Source organism: Suillus fuscotomentosus, assembly GCF_016647785.1.
Source record: "Suillus fuscotomentosus strain FC203 chromosome Unknown F5891scaffold_19, whole genome shotgun sequence".
Taxonomy (NCBI): Eukaryota; Fungi; Basidiomycota; class Agaricomycetes; order Boletales; family Suillaceae; genus Suillus; species Suillus fuscotomentosus.
In genome coordinates, this window is record NW_024539531.1 from 299,154 (window position 1) to 314,358 (window position 15,205).

Below are 15,205 nucleotides of genomic sequence, written 5' to 3' on the forward strand. Positions count from 1 at the left end.
GTTCGGTATACTCTAAGCTATAATATGACAACGGTGGGAGCAACAAGATGCCCTTATCGCACGGCGTCACTACATCCATCAATGCTCATTGAACTAAGAATATATCAGAAAGAAGCTCGTTGACAACCAATAGCACAAAAGTTAAAAATACAGGCAGGAAGCTACATAGAGAGCGGAAAGAATGTGTTCTTGTCCCAAAATTTATTTACCCAAAACTCTGACACGTGCTCCATGCTGTTCTGTGAGGTAAAACGGCTGTCTGCACTGGCTCCAAAGCGAGGAATGAGATTAACAGGAGCCTTGATCTGCGTCAGTGGTATAATATCGCCCACTAATGTACCGTTGGAACGTTTCGCCCTTCTGATCGAGTGCAACTGTGTGGCAGGATCACGAGCGCTTGTTGTACCATCAAACCGGTACATATAGACAAGGAAACGGTCCTCCCATGACCAATCCGTGTTGATTCTTCCAACTGGACGCATGATAAGTCTAATTTGACCAATTGTGTGACCTGAAAGATAACAGTGAGAATGTATTCAGCATGATAGAAGGTTGTAACATACCACGAAGACCATGAGCAGGCCAAAGGCACCCTGACTCGTTGTTCACAATAGCTGAGTCGTACCTACCAGAGTTCCAGACATCAGAAGGCGGCACACAATTCAGGGTCTGCGCGGGCCGTATGATGCTACTGTCGTGAAACTCTGTGTCCTGTAGGCGAAGTTTGAACCAGATTTGAATTTTATCAAATGGCAGGGAAGCAGTAGGTCCAGCCCTCCTGGCTCCCCCAATTGTGTGGACATAATTCTGTCCGTGGGTAGCTTCGCGACGAAGAAAATCAGCAATGGCCAGCCGTAAGTCAGGAAGGCCGAATTTGATAGCAGCATCGTTGATGGAGATGGATCTGATGGATGGGGAATATGTGAGATGATAGGCCGTGCGTCCGATGACGAATGTGCGCAATGGCAGAGGGACAGTCCCAACCTCCTTATGCTGGAGGATCTTCGCAATCGCAAAGTAATTGGTGATTGGGCGCGAATGTCCAGGACATTTTATAGTGGCCGTAAATTCCGTGGGGAGGTCATCATCATCATCCGCATCAAAGTCAACATCATCACCAATATTGTCATCCTGTAGCCTCGAGCTTGCCATACCATCCACGAGACTCATTGCAAGGTCAAAGCGACGGCACTTATCAACCCGGTCGAGATGTCGACAAATTTGAGGATCATAGTTGTTGTTGTTGCTTGATTGCGCGGGGTCTTTAATCTCTGTAATGTGTGCATGCTCTGTTGTGTCTGCAGTCCATTGCATGGCGACACCAGTGTTGCGGATGCTGGGAACTATACTCTGCATGAGCTCCAATTTTGGAATGTACCAGTTATCGATAACTTTGTTCTTGTTGCCTCGACGAAATCCTCCAGCTGTGATAGCGTGTTTATTGGCGTGAAATTCATCGAGGGCTCCAGAAATGCGCTTGATGTCGTCTTCATCAATACGTGGTGACTGGATGAGATACCGAAATTCCATCAATGCTCGGACAGCAGTGATCACAGCACTAGGTGCTGCGTCCGCACTGACTGCAACGATCGAACGCTGAATGTCACGTTGAGTTCGACCTGTAACCTGTTTTAGCTTGGAGATACCACCGTAAAAATGACGAAAGCCAGTGACGGGCTGCAACACAGAAAACCGGAAATCAATTTCCATATCCCCGACCGCACAAATCATCCACTTGACGTCGTGATCGTAGAATTCTCGGTGAATGAGATGCAGAAATTCTGGAGTGAGGAAATGAGACGGTTCACCAAGGGTCCAGTCCTGCCAGAAAGGTTTAGAGACACCGTTCAGGCGAAATTTCTGCGCTTCGCGAAAGAAGGCTTCAATATCGTTGGGATCTGCCCTTGTTTGAACGACAGCCAGCTGTGCAAGTGTGGTTGATTTCGTGCGAGGTTCGTGACGGAAAGGGTCTCCGAACTGCTTGAACATGGCCATGGTGACCGGAGATGTTTTCCCACCGACAGTAGCTAGCATCATAGCCTCTGGAGTGTCGACAATATAGCTTGCCAGGGGGGTAAAACAATAGCGGCTATGTCCAACAGGGTCTGATAACATGACTCCTTCACGTGCAGCCTGCTTGAGTGGACGCAGGACGATATCTAAACATTCATGAATTAAGCGATCCTCGAGTACACCTCGCATGCGTTTATTCTTATGTATAAATTTAGGTATGGGGAGCAAGGCGGTGAGTACAAAGGAGTTGGACGATGTCTTGAGTCGTGTGGACATGTTGATATTCGCAAGGCTGACGAGAAGCGGGTGTGCAACTCTGTCACCCGTCATCGTGGATATATTCGTTTTGTCGGATGATAGAATGGTTCCAAGGAGTGTTGCGCCTTTGGGTAGGGCAGACTGTTGAGAAACCATTAAGTTCAGCGACTGGTGCAAAACATGAATATATACCTGCATATTCCATGCGTCATCGCCTGTCATCCATTCTGAATATACACGACACAAGCGTTGTGCAGTAGTATAGACCCTGCGAGGCGTGAAGTCTAACCGATCGTGAAAAAAGGGATGATTCAGAATGGCTGAAATACAGTCCAAGGGATCACGCCAGTACAAAACGACGGGTGATTTGGTGGGATGACTCGTAGAGAGCACTTGGGACATCCAGCGTGGACCACTGGGCAACATTTCTGCTCTGCCTCGCAGTTCCTTGGCCGAGGAAAAAGATATTGGAAGACCCTTAATCTTGACAAAAGACTTATCATCGGAATTGTAATGAAAATGAAACAATTTGCTTACTATGTCGAGTGATAAAAAACTGTCTATCTTCCCCATGCTCAATCCTGAGCGCAGTAACCACGATGCAATCTCCCAATCCTTCCGGCCACTGAATGGGTAATAGGGATTCTTGGCACGGTACACACTATTCTCATCAGAATTGAATAAGTCGAGGAAGGTGTACCCCATGCCATACGTCCGAGAAGATTCGGGATATTGGTCGACGAAATCTGAGGCACCATTCGGAAGTAATCCCTCCTCAGAGGCCTGGCCACCACTCTCACCGCTACCTTCAAATGACTCGTCTCTATCTCCGAATGTGAACTCAACCTCAGCCTGAGGCCCACCACCGGGAATATTCGGTCCGTCCAAGTCATCTGTATTCATAGAATCGTCAGATAGGTCCCGCAGACGTATTAAATCCTGTAGCCAGGTGCTACATCCTGAGCGAGGCTGGCTCATGTGACGAGCAACAGCAACCTGATCTCTGAAACTGGCTTTACCGCATGAAGGACACTGGAAATTGGACATGATGGTCCTCGCAAAGTCCGACACTCGTGAGTCGTGAGAAGCCCAATTCATAATCAACAACTTACTCTTTGTTTCTCTGAAATGTCAGCCCCACCAATCAGTCTTAATCTCAGCAATGATATCCCATCATCATCTTCGCGCCTGATGCCTTGTACGCGCACACACTCTGTTCAGCAATGTCCAAGTTGTCACTCGTGTCGTCACGATTCCAGCGGTATTTCTGACCTGTACGATATAGCTGATGGTATCAGGTCAATGGTAAGTCAATCATATTGTATCGCATTCGCTCTAAGTAACATGGTACTTACAGTCAATCAACGACACCGATGAACTTGAAGCCAACCTCGTCATGGACCTAGCGAGGGCGAGGCGGGATGTATTTAGGGCGGAGAAGGTGCTAGCGGATTGTGTAGTGCGAGAACACGAAATCATGGCGAATCTTTCTAAGCACCAGTCCGACGTTTCGAAGAAAAAGCTCGACAAAGCAGATATAGGATTAGGGTGTATGCGAATTACTTTTCAAAAATACGGTCTTTCTCACCGTTCACTTGCGCCATGCAGTTTGCAAGGTAAGTCATATCTGTTCACATTCGCCACTGCAAACTTCATGTCTTATCACAGAACAATCCAACCGTCGTGTATCAGTAATTTTAGACTGATGACTCGAGCTATTCTTATTCTTTTGTGTTCAAGTTCGGCGCGCGCATTAGTAGTACTAGTATGTACAGTACTACTACTATATATTGGTATTTCGTTGAATATAATGTTTGTATCGTAATTGGGGACAATGTGCAAATTCAAGCTAGCAATTAAAAGGAAGTTCCGAGCCTGCTACTACTAAGTACTAAGTACTAAGTACTAGTACTACTAGTAGACTTCAACACTTTAAAAAGATTGAGGCCGTTGAGCTGGAAACCATTGAATTTATTTTGAACAGTCTGACCCGGTTGTGAGCTCTGTGACCACTTTGGCGTCTGGGGCTGTACGTTCTGTGAGCTCTGTCGCCACTTTGGGTGGCTGTGGGAAACTGTCGAAAATTACCATATCTGTGAAGAAATTTCTAGTTTGCAGATGTATACCTGGCAAAAAACCCATTCTGATCGAGATATCCGACGAGCTGCTCTGGCGCACATAGGCCGTGATCCCCTTCATCAAGATCCCCCCGAGTGCCCACCATGTCTTCTCCTGCTACTGAGACGGACAAGACGTCAACAGTGACTCCCTATAAGACTCTGCGAGGCCGTGCCAGCCACTTAACCGGCGTTGCGCACCTGCCTGGTACATAGACATAGACAGCTGATGAGTAGCGAGATTATAATAAGGCAGGAGTAAGAACTGTGGCATTGTCCCCGAATGACAAGATTGCTGCTACCACAAGTGAAGCAGGTTGTAGGATGTCGAAACGAAAAAGGTTGTCGTCAAATGCAAAGGGGACATTGTGAACTTGGTATGCTGGAGGCCTGATGGCAGGCAAGTGGTAAGCGAATTATATGATGGGATGGCAAGAGTGTGGGTTACGAAGAGCAGCGAATGAGTCGAAGGTCTGGATCCAACAGAGACCGGATACAAGTGGGTGTATGCAGTGAGCTCACCTGAGGCGCGACAGGAGGGCATCAAAATCAGGGACACGATCCTGCTTTACCCACGATCAAACTCAAATGTTTGTGATTAGCATTCGGAGAAGGCTGAAGCTCATTGCCGGGTGGCGCATGAGGGTCACGAATATGGGGCCATCAAGTCCATCACTCTATTTCCGAACGACCACCTCCTTGGGGGTACATTTGGCATGTCTCTAGAATCTAACCTGACACGAACCCCATATATGACCGGACCATCTTGCCAACATGCGAATGGCACTGATTGTACAGCTCTACGACTGAGTATATGATACTTTAGCGTTTAGTGCCTTCAGCCACAATGGATAGGAATTCGCACCTCTTGTTCAACACAGCATCACCCCAGCACAGGATCATCCCGAACGTCCATGTTGTGCCACTGCTTCGGGTACTTTACGTCACCACAGGCTTCGTTCTGTCACTATCTGGCGGGCGCTCAGCGCTCAGCGCCCAGCGGTGTTCCGTCGGGACCTTCTCAGTTCAGGCAGCGAAGCAATCTTTTTGTGGTGAAAAGAAGTTTTATTGAGTATACATACTCTGTGGAGAACAGTACTAGTACGTTCATGCTAGTGACATTAGCCCTACTGAATAACAATTTTATTCCATCATTTTGTTTAATGAGTCGTGATCCTGACGTCCCTAATCACAGAACCTGAGGTGCCATTCCTTGGGGACTAGCGTCGATCCCGGCTTGAGCCACGTGAAAGTATTCACGGCACCTTGCACTGTAGATGATTGATGCATCAACCCTCTGTCGCTCTCGTCTTTATCATCTCACGTAAAAGGGTCTCCACTTGCCCGTGTTGCAGTGACCCTGGTCGATGCATTCTTTCTCCCTATTCTGACTCCGTATATAACTGCTTCTTCTCCGGGGCCAATCCATCCTGCTGGTCACTGCTGCCGGATATTAAGACATACGTTCCCGATATCCCCTCATCTTCCCAAATTTCAGGTATGTCGTCCTATACCCCACAGACAGATTTGCCGCTTGAACGGTCTCGTCTTATCGGAATGATTCTGGGAGGTGTATCCTACGGTGCGTTTTCGGCCCACTCATGAGGATTCGGTAGTTGACCTCTGTACCATGATAGGCATATACCTTCTCCTTACTGTACAAGCGGTGACTGCTCTCATGCAACGTCCTCGACGTGGGCAGAAAATTGCAGATAATCGTCGCATGCTTCTTTGTTACACCCTCCTCACGTTCGCACTTTCGACGATATGCTTTGCTTGCAGTACCAAATATACACAGATGATCTGGATAGACCTTCGAGATGCACCTGGGGGTCCCGCTGCGCTGATTGAGAACGGAATGCAATACCGTATCAACTTTGTGGCGATACTCTGGCAAGCACCTTTACCTATCCACCTACACACAACGTTGACGCTCTCATCTAGTGGTTACGTCACGGAGTGGTTCATGCAAGCGCTGCTCGTAAGCCGAATAGTTTGCCGTATCGTGCAAACCTGACCCGTGAAATACTCAGCTTTACCGATGTTTTGTGATATGGGATTGGGCAAGACACGTGATGATCCCCATGTTCATCGTCTATATTGGCATGATTGGTGCAGTTAGATCATTTACAAAACGGTCGTGGTCGCTGACATTTTGAGCAGCTGTGGCCATCGTCGTCTTGGTCCAGGCGGGTACCGGGACTTCATTTTACACGATCAAAGCCACAGTTGCATATCTCGCCTTCTTAGTGGCGAACACTGTGCTTTATACCATTCTCGTGGCGAAACGTCTGGTCTCCATGCGAAGCGAAATGAAGGCGGCGTTGGTTGAATATGACTCTAGCATCTATGATACCATCATCCTCATGGTCGTCGAGTCCGCCATGGCATACAGTGTCTTCGTCGTCGTCTACATAGTTGCATTTTCTGTGGATTCAGACACTGTCTCCACGGTATGCTTCCTGTCCATTTACCAAGTTCAAGTAAGCATGTAAAGACCTGACTTATCTGTGTCTCTGACACTGGCTTCTTTTTCAAAAACAAATAGGGCATTGCGCAGTTGTTCATCATCATACGCGTGGCACGGGGGAGGGCAGTCACACATGATTGGTCGACCCGAAATGCTCCAGCAGCACCTACGACACTAGCATTCGCAGGGATTGCATCGATCCCAGCAGAAGGAACCGACATGGCACAAGTAGCTAGGCCAGAGCAGGACAGTGTTAATTCGCGTTCTGTTTCGGCGAAGTTGGCGGAAGCAAATGTATAGCGTGCCATACTTGATTTATTCCCTAAGTTTATATAATTATCTTCGTCTGCATTACAATCCCTTTGGAATTTTATAGTCATTCTCTTAGTTTCAGTTCATTACTACTTCACTATGACATACAGTATGTAAATAAAGCACATCATCTTTGACGAGGACCTGAGCAGAGTGATGCAGAGTGGTTCAATCTGCGAAGTGCATAAGCCGTGGGGTGGACCATGTGGTCGCTGGTTCGTGTACCTCCCTCTCGGAAAAGAGACAAGATATGCGTGGATCTGGGAAAGTATCGCGCCGATCGCTGGATGGCCTGGTCCGTCAGAAGTCCGGTGGTTAGCATGAAAATTCACATCTTCCTTTGGCATAGCCGACTCCTCTTTTCTGGATGCAAAAAAAGGGTAACCTGGCGTTGGCGAGCATGGAGAAAGCAGAAATAAGATATGCCGACGGTATCCATTGCTTACCTGCAGACTGTGATAGTCTTCGTTGCGTGATAGAGCGAACTCCTTGCCCAACCCTGAAAGACAAACTCAACGACACCTGAGCTATCCAAAGGTACCTCTTCGGTAGAGCGTGTCTGTGCCATTATTTGGTGTATAAGTTCTATAAAAGCTGAGGTGACAAAAAATAGAGCCAGGCCAACCCCCTGGCTGGTCATAACGACATCCGTGCAAGGTTTGCATGAACGCAGGAATGGGCGATTCCTGCATACATCGCCCTGCCGTTGTCGAGATCGAAATGCTCCACACACGTCTATGGATGTTGTATAAGAGTTGATGGGACAATAGGTATGTTTGCTAACTTACCGGCAATGGTCTCTGCAAAAGGACGACAATCCACAACTTGCGTATGCTTGGACTTCGAGCAAGATAGCATAGTACGTGACTGTATAAGATATGGTTACTCGCGATTGCACCAGCAATTGATGTCTTCTGTGTGATACGGAGAAGCGTGCAACACCGTCCTCCAAGTTGGGTCTATACTTTATGGTATGGGGTTTTGCGGTCTTTCATGTAATTTCAATTCCATCTCATTGTACTCAAGCATGTATCTTATATTCTGCTGCTGGGTTATCACATCTCTCAATACCTTCAATCCAGGAAAATGGGCAAAAACGACTAGTTTGTGCGGCACGAAACATCAATTCTTCATCATATACATAATGTCAGATGGGAAACTTACAATGTATTGACTCGGACACGAAATAAGAAGCGTTGCCCGACGTCGGTAAATTTGTGGGGGTGGCTAGCAGGGGTGCTCAATCCTGCAGCAAGTCGTTACGCACAAAGCTCGATCCCTCATGCAAACTCCGCAAACATGGCCTAGAACTCGTAGTGGTCGTTGGTCGCCAGCATGGTCTGTATTTCCTCTTTCTTTCTTTGGCCGTCCGCTGGGTTTCAATCCAATCCCAGTCTTGATATAGGTATCAAGACTGACTTCAGTCCTGGTGATGGGCGCATATCCTATATCTGTGGCAGGACTTTAGTGAAGAGTTAATAATAAAAAATCCGCTTCCTTGAAAAAATACCTGTAACACTAGCCCATCTCAAAAAACTTATGCTTGTTTATGCCTCGCTCAGTCGCTAAACGGTGATGTGTGGTTGAAGTCTCGCAAGCTAAACTTCAGGTTCCTAGAATACAATTCACGCACGCGCAACCTTCATGCGCTGATGCAAAATATCCGTGCACTGTTGATATTCAAGCTAAGCACTACTTCCAAATGGAAGCATACATACCAATACAAGTCTCGTAGATCTGTTGCCAATAGGCCAGCGGTCGTGCAGCAAGGAAATACCGTAACTACTGTCTTTTGAAGGTCCCACCTGCGTGCTGACTACCGCGAGAACCAGACGTCACAAGCCCAAGCCATGATGGCAGGACAGAGCGGTCACGAAGCGGTGGAGATGGGCTGCAATGATAAGCGGACCCAGAAGCTGGCCCGGGATAGGTTGCATGGGTGGGACAGTCAGACTCGGTTGGAGAACGCTGTCGTCGATGATAGTGGTGATGATGATGAGCAAAAGCAAGGGACGTGAGAATCCCTGTCAAACTCAGAAGATCTGAGCATGATAGCATTGAAATGACGCTGATATTCCTGCCACCGTAGTGCCAATAACAGCACCTACTACTATGCAAAAACTGCACATGTAGCACGACTGCAGAATAAGCACTGACCCTACTATACAACTGTATTCAGTAAATAAGCCTGAGTGAAGAGAAGAAAGTCCAACCACGGCAGATCTCCTTGCGACTCGGAGTTTTAATGAACTCTTCTCCTCTCACCACCATCACTGTTATCATCTCGCTGTACCAACTCCATTAATAGTTATCTTGATCCTGCAGCTTTATAACGTACTCCGAGCATGTTCGCAGAGATAGTGCCGTGCTAATTTGGCTAGGGAGGCACTACTGCTGTTTATCTAGACAGCGCATTGTGAGTCTAACCGATCCCACCTTTGCATTGGGCTGCTTGCGCTGACACTGTTGCAGATTACAACAATGAGAGTCGCTTCACATGTTTCGAGTCCTTCCTGGCTATACGGTATACTGCCAGTGGTGCCAAATTCTCGAATGAAACATGGATGCTGGTCCCTGGCCGGTACAAAGTGAGATAAGTGGTTGGTGTACTCGAACGCCAGTGGGAATGAAAATTCTATATTCACCAATCTGATCACGATTAATTTTTCTGTGCGGCGTGCTCTAAACGTACCTGCGATCGTGAGGCCTAGCTAGGTATCACGCGCTAATCCTGTCACAGCCCGAGTTCACTGGGCATCACGAGGCAATCTGAATCAACAATGATTCAAATATTCAAGCTCCGACCCTTGACGACACGGTACACCCCATTCTCAGAGAACTCACAAATGAATGCATCATTGATCGTCATCATAACAAATGCATTAATATTGTGAAATCTGGGGAGTACGACAGAGTGTAGCATTTATCCGGCAACCACAATATTGTTCTTCAAAATATCCAACGTTCATCAATTACTTATGTTTAACTGTCCGGCCGACCCGGAAAATATCGTCATGCAGTTTCGGATCTCACTATCGAGGCTAGCCTTGTGATAACTTATACACGTAGTCCCCATATACATTTTTCTTCCTTGTTTAACCCAGATATCGTGAGTCTACAAAAAGATTCCCTTGTCACCCACCTTCCTCGCTTTAACTATTGACGCTTTGACTTTCCACTCACCATTAGCCTTTGGGATGTCGTCTAATAATCTTTTGCCTAGCCCAAAGACCGTTGCTGTGCGTGTGTTCCATCGAAATGTCTTCGCTATGCTCTGTGCCGACTCATCTTTTTAGATTTTAGGATGTCCGTTTAGGTGAGCATTCCAACGTCGACCTGCACTGGTGTGACTACAATCTTACAACACCGGCTATAGCGGTGGTCAGGTCAGTTTTCTCAATAGTCTCTTTTAAATCACGACTCACTCCCTGTTCTCTCAGCCAAAACCTGGCGTAGACAAAGGTCCTATCCACCTCGTTCAAGCAGGACTCATTAACCAGGTCGAAGAACTCGGGTGGCATGTCGTTTTTGACGGGCACCACCAATTTGAGGGTGTTCCTCCACCATCGAATGGCATCCAAGGTAATGGCACCAGTGATGTTGTTGTTGATACGGCGTTAGACGCATCCATCGCGAGGTTGAGAAGCCCTCTACTCGTTGCACAGGTCTGCAAGAGTGTCGCATCTGCCGTGCAGGCTCATGCAGAGATGGGGCGCCTCCCCGTCACCCTTGGCGGAGACCATTCCTTAGCCATGGGCACTATCTCGGGAACCCTAAGGTGAGCATCTCCGTTTAGGCGAGCTCCTTCTACTGTTGTGACATTTTATCTACAGAGCATATGATCAAGCTTGTGTCATCTGGATAGATGCTCACGCGGATATCAATACGATATACTCTACCGACACTGGAAACATCCACGGCATGCCTCTCTCCTTTCTCCTCAAGCTCAACCCCCCTGCTCCGTCCCCAGACTCGGTCCTTGCGAAATTCGACTGGGTTTCTCACCTCCCAGCTGAGCGTCTCGTCTACATTGGTTTGCGGGACGTGGACAAGGGTGAAAAGGAAATCCTGAAGAAACACAGCATCAAGGCATTTAGCATGCACGATGTCGACCGGTAAGTTTGGGATCTGGTGGAGAGAAGGACGCTCACGCTGACTGTGCTTCACCTAGCTATGGGATTGGCAAGGTGGTCGAAATGGCGCTCGACCATGTCAACCCGCAAAGAGACCGTCCTATTCACCTGAGCTTTGATGTCGACGCGCTCGACCCAAGTGTTGCGCCTAGCACGGGGACACCGGTGAGTATTTCAGTATTTTGGCACGTACTTCTTGCGTGAGATGAAGTCAGCCGTGCGATCTAAATGCTTTTAGTGACTTAGTGCGTGCTGAAAAAAACCTTTTGCTTGTTGAAGATGCAAGAATGTGCACGAAAATGCCCATTATTCTCTATTTATCCTGGCCCTGAAGGGGCATTTAGAAAATACGCCACGTAAATATATGTTGGCTTGTGCAGAGACTTTTCAGTGCCCACGTTCCTTGGAAACATAGGCGGTTTGATCTGTGACAGGAATGTCCAAGCCTATGACGGGCAGATATTGTATTCACAAATTAATTTCAAGTCAAATTAAACGTCAAGTCAATGAGCGGAACTGACCGAAATCCTGCAGGTGCGCGGTGGGCTCACCTTCCGTGAAGGACACTACATTTGCGAGGCAATTCATGAGACTGGGTTACTTGTCGCGCTTGACTTGATGGTACGTGTCTTACCTCCATCTCTGCTCGCATTGATATGATCTGATTTGGTCTATCGCACGCAGGAGGTTAACCCCGCACTTGCAGATGCTGAGAGTGTACGCCAGACCGTGACGGTGGGGTGCTCATTGGTCCGTTCTGCTTTGGGTAAGTCGTCCATCTGCTGCCACGTTCGCTTTTTGCGCGGTTGTTTGCTATTCTTGAATGAGGATGCATGATCGCATGTGCACTTTTGGCCATCTACAAGGACTACCTACGGCGTGTATTATCAATGACGCTCACTATCTGTTTGTTACACAGGCGAAACTCTTCTCTGAGTTGCGAGTGTCGTAGACCAATCTCGATGTGACGATGTTATGATCTAGTGGCAGTGAGTCACATCTGCTTTCTCAAATGCACAATGATTAAGCTGTTCGGCAACAGTGAAGAGAGGTGTTAGATGTAGATTTGATCTCCACGTAGACTAGACTGGCAATCGGAGGCCGTGCTTGTTCACGTGCCACATTGTTAGACGTGATATTTCTTATTTGTATCAGTTAAGCATGCAAACCCTGTCTGATGTGTTCGTGTTGATAGATTTTATCAATCAAATTATCGAGTATACAATGTTCGATGTCAATAGCTGCCGGCAACATCTGAGGAAAACGATGAGTCTCTAGCACGAAGACAAATTAATGAACAGGCGCAGCCAAAGACGAAATCAATTCTGAAGTTCTGATGCAGCACATCGCGTTCAATGTTGTTGAGAAAAATGAGTTGCATGCTTCTACAATATTTTGAACTTCGAAGGACGACACTAATTGAGTTTTCTACAGTCGTACAGGGAAATATCCGGGTGCACTGCGTGTTGTACTATTGTCCGTTGGCGAAATCTATGGTCTCTAGAGATATCGACAGTATTGACAAGTCTAATAATCGGTGCCAAGAAGTATATAGACACGATACATGAAGCAAGCTACGTATACCCAATATTAATCGTATCACAACACCCATCTCCCTTCAGCTTGCAACCCAGATGCCCACACTTTCTGCCAGTCTGGATGAACACAAGACCCACAAGTTGTCATAGCACAAAAGTGCACCGGATGATCGGAAACTGCAACATGAACGTCGTTCAAGGAAACGAAATCCTCGTCGGACACGGCAGCATTACCATCTTGCAAGGAAAAATAACCCTCTTCAGTGTCTTTGGACCCTTGTATCTCCGCGGGTACGCGCCGGCCCTTCAGCATCGAACCAGGGAGCGTCAACAGTTCCGCGTGCAGCTTCGCTCCTATGCTATATTCAAACGTGTCGAACGGGAGTTGGACTCGGGGGAAAACCAAAGAGGCTCTTTCGAGCCTCTCGAAAGAATTCCACGGAACGTACGACATCCACAGAGGCGTAGCGTAGTTTTGAGGTCCAACACCGCGCCTAGTTCGAAAAAGGATGTGTAACCATGTGTCATCCTCCTCAGGGGGGAGGGCGATAAAGTGGGTGATGGATGCCAAGAAGGCTGATCCTGAGGCAAGCGTCGCCATTTCCCATGTATCACAGCTCATCCTCGATAGCGTTAATGTTTTTGTGTTCCACGGAAGCGGTAAACTTCCACGGTCTGTGCTCTTGTCCATACGGGTCCATGCGAGCTCTATGCAGGATGTCACGAGGTACAGACATGAAAAGTCGATTGCGAGCGATGATGCGCCCAGGAGTAGTGGAGCGATGAGGTCAAGGTCCGACACAGGCTCAGAGGTGAAGCTGCTGTCCACGGGAGCGTCTGAGGGACACTCATCCAAACACTCTCCGATCCAGATGTTGCGTACGTGAGGTGTGTACTCGAAACGGAGAGCAGGATATGTTTGAGCATATTCGTTCTGCATGCGTAGAGCATGCAAGAAAGCTGGCATGTTATCAAAATCCAGTAATACGGTGTGCAACATTATAGGCAGTGCAAGGTGCCTAAAAGTGCGGGAGACAAGACAAAGTTCACGAGCGGTCGAGTATAGATTCGTCGGCTCATATTCCTCGTCTTGAGTAAAGGTGGGCTCTGCAGCATATTTTATGACGATGGCGACGATCTCGGCGGGAAGGTCGTTAAATGAAGCTCGAGGGGTAGTCTCCATGTTGGCTGAGTGATATGAAAACTGGTCTGAAGGAGCCCTCTTTTAACACCTCATGAACAATAGCAGAAGAAGTTCCACAGCAGTGGCCCAAGCCGCGTTAAAGTATGTGAACCGCGAGCTGTGACGGTCCATGCCGGATTCATTGTTGCACTTAGGTTTCATGATGTGGTCTGGCTCTATGGAAATAGTGGTTATTACATGATGCAAATGTGGGACAATAAAAGAACACCGACCACTGACAATATCACTGGAACGATGAACCTCATCCGACTGACACATTGCTTGTATGTATTGTCACTGACTCTCCAGGAGGGAGATTCTGGAGCAAGAGCTTGAGGGTAGCAGAATGCTTGGTCCTTCAGTGTACATCCAAATAAAGTCTATGGTTCTCCGACGTACTATTCATGATGCATCGATAAAGTCCGAAGGATCGCAGACTCTGCACCCCTTTCTCCCTGCTCCGTTCAGCTACGCACAACTACACAGACAGTTGTGTGATGTAAATTCATCTTTTACAAAGTCATTAACAACTTGAAGTATTGTACAGTGTTGATCAGCTATTGCTTGCGTGTTGTAGGCCATGATCATGCCGGACAGCGAGGATTTGGCCAAAGGGCCTTATCGTAGCAGGCCGTGATGGCGGCCTCCAAATTTCAAACAGTACACATGCTTTATTCTGTGATACTTCTGCCTCAATCGGGAGTCCCACGGAGTAGAGCGGGCGCTGCTGCGAATTGTAGAGTCTTATCGTATTCAAGCAAGTCGAGGAGAAATACTGGAAAACGATTGTAATTCATATTGTGAACCCGAACATCAAACATACGAAGTGATATCCCCAGCACACCAATCAGCACACGGGCAGATCACCATGAGCTTCGGATGACTGCTGAAAATAGTCAAACTCTTTGATGGTTGGACTTTGTCACTGAAGCCTGAAGGGCTAGTGAGCTCCTTTGACTCGGACCAGTGTGAGGAATACTACCCCCTGGACTCCCGAGGTGCGCTTAGCTACATGGTTGGGCATCGTGGTTTCATACAACTTGTCGGGCTCGAGCAGCAAGAGTTTAATGATGTTCTGCGATGGTGAAGGGGCAATCAGAAACCGCATCTATGCTTTCCCGTATAATCTGATTATTCATCCGACGGCTGGAAGAAACCGCGTATGCAGGAGATGAATCGGA

At 47.6% G+C, this 15,205-nt stretch overlaps 6 protein-coding genes across 6 annotated transcripts; 3 read left to right on the forward strand and 3 right to left on the reverse strand.

Moving 5' to 3' along the window:
- Positions 1 to 161: 161 nt before the first annotated feature.
- F5891DRAFT_949812 (uncharacterized protein) lies at positions 162 to 3,318 on the reverse strand (the record flags this gene model as incomplete). The annotated part of the gene is made up of 5 exons (XM_041374908.1): positions 162 to 511; positions 564 to 1,980; positions 2,101 to 2,412; positions 2,464 to 2,754; positions 2,809 to 3,318. The coding sequence occupies 5 exons, from the start codon at positions 3,316 to 3,318 to the stop codon at positions 162 to 164; spliced, it is 2,880 nt and encodes a 959-aa protein (XP_041227517.1).
- Positions 3,319 to 3,399: 81 nt separating this feature from the next.
- F5891DRAFT_1186972 (uncharacterized protein) lies at positions 3,400 to 3,966 on the forward strand (the record flags this gene model as incomplete). The annotated part of the gene is made up of 4 exons (XM_041366765.1): positions 3,400 to 3,576; positions 3,629 to 3,821; positions 3,880 to 3,887; positions 3,940 to 3,966. 4 exons carry the CDS (start codon positions 3,400 to 3,402, stop codon positions 3,964 to 3,966), a joined length of 405 nt encoding a protein of 134 aa, XP_041227518.1.
- A 1,646-nt stretch (positions 3,967 to 5,612) lies between these two features.
- Positions 5,613 to 7,345, forward strand: F5891DRAFT_192955 (uncharacterized protein). Its single transcript, XM_041370864.1, has 6 exons — positions 5,613 to 5,970; positions 6,026 to 6,281; positions 6,333 to 6,369; positions 6,422 to 6,500; positions 6,552 to 6,871; positions 6,937 to 7,345. The coding sequence occupies exons 1-6, from the start codon at positions 5,673 to 5,675 to the stop codon at positions 7,156 to 7,158; spliced, it is 1,212 nt and encodes a 403-aa protein (XP_041227519.1). The 5' UTR covers positions 5,613 to 5,672; the 3' UTR covers positions 7,159 to 7,345.
- Positions 7,346 to 8,818: 1,473 nt separating this feature from the next.
- F5891DRAFT_1026315 (uncharacterized protein) lies at positions 8,819 to 9,603 on the reverse strand. The gene has a single exon (XM_041361410.1). It carries the CDS (start codon positions 9,226 to 9,228, stop codon positions 8,953 to 8,955), a length of 276 nt encoding a protein of 91 aa, XP_041227520.1. The 5' UTR covers positions 9,229 to 9,603; the 3' UTR covers positions 8,819 to 8,952.
- Positions 9,604 to 9,979: 376 nt separating this feature from the next.
- F5891DRAFT_1277403 (Ureohydrolase) lies at positions 9,980 to 12,239 on the forward strand (the record flags this gene model as incomplete). Its single annotated transcript, XM_041370268.1, has 9 exons — positions 9,980 to 10,409; positions 10,467 to 10,486; positions 10,547 to 10,556; positions 10,611 to 10,948; positions 11,004 to 11,285; positions 11,342 to 11,468; positions 11,838 to 11,924; positions 11,988 to 12,069; positions 12,223 to 12,239. Exons 1-9 carry the CDS (start codon positions 10,368 to 10,370, stop codon positions 12,237 to 12,239), a joined length of 1,005 nt encoding a protein of 334 aa, XP_041227521.1. The 5' UTR covers positions 9,980 to 10,367.
- A 309-nt stretch (positions 12,240 to 12,548) lies between these two features.
- Positions 12,549 to 14,024, reverse strand: F5891DRAFT_1144028 (uncharacterized protein; the record flags this gene model as incomplete). Its single annotated transcript, XM_041364961.1, has 2 exons — positions 12,549 to 12,673; positions 12,736 to 14,024. The coding sequence occupies one exon, from the start codon at positions 14,022 to 14,024 to the stop codon at positions 12,903 to 12,905; it is 1,122 nt and encodes a 373-aa protein (XP_041227522.1). The 3' UTR covers positions 12,549 to 12,673; positions 12,736 to 12,902.
- Positions 14,025 to 15,205: the final 1,181 nt, after the last annotated feature.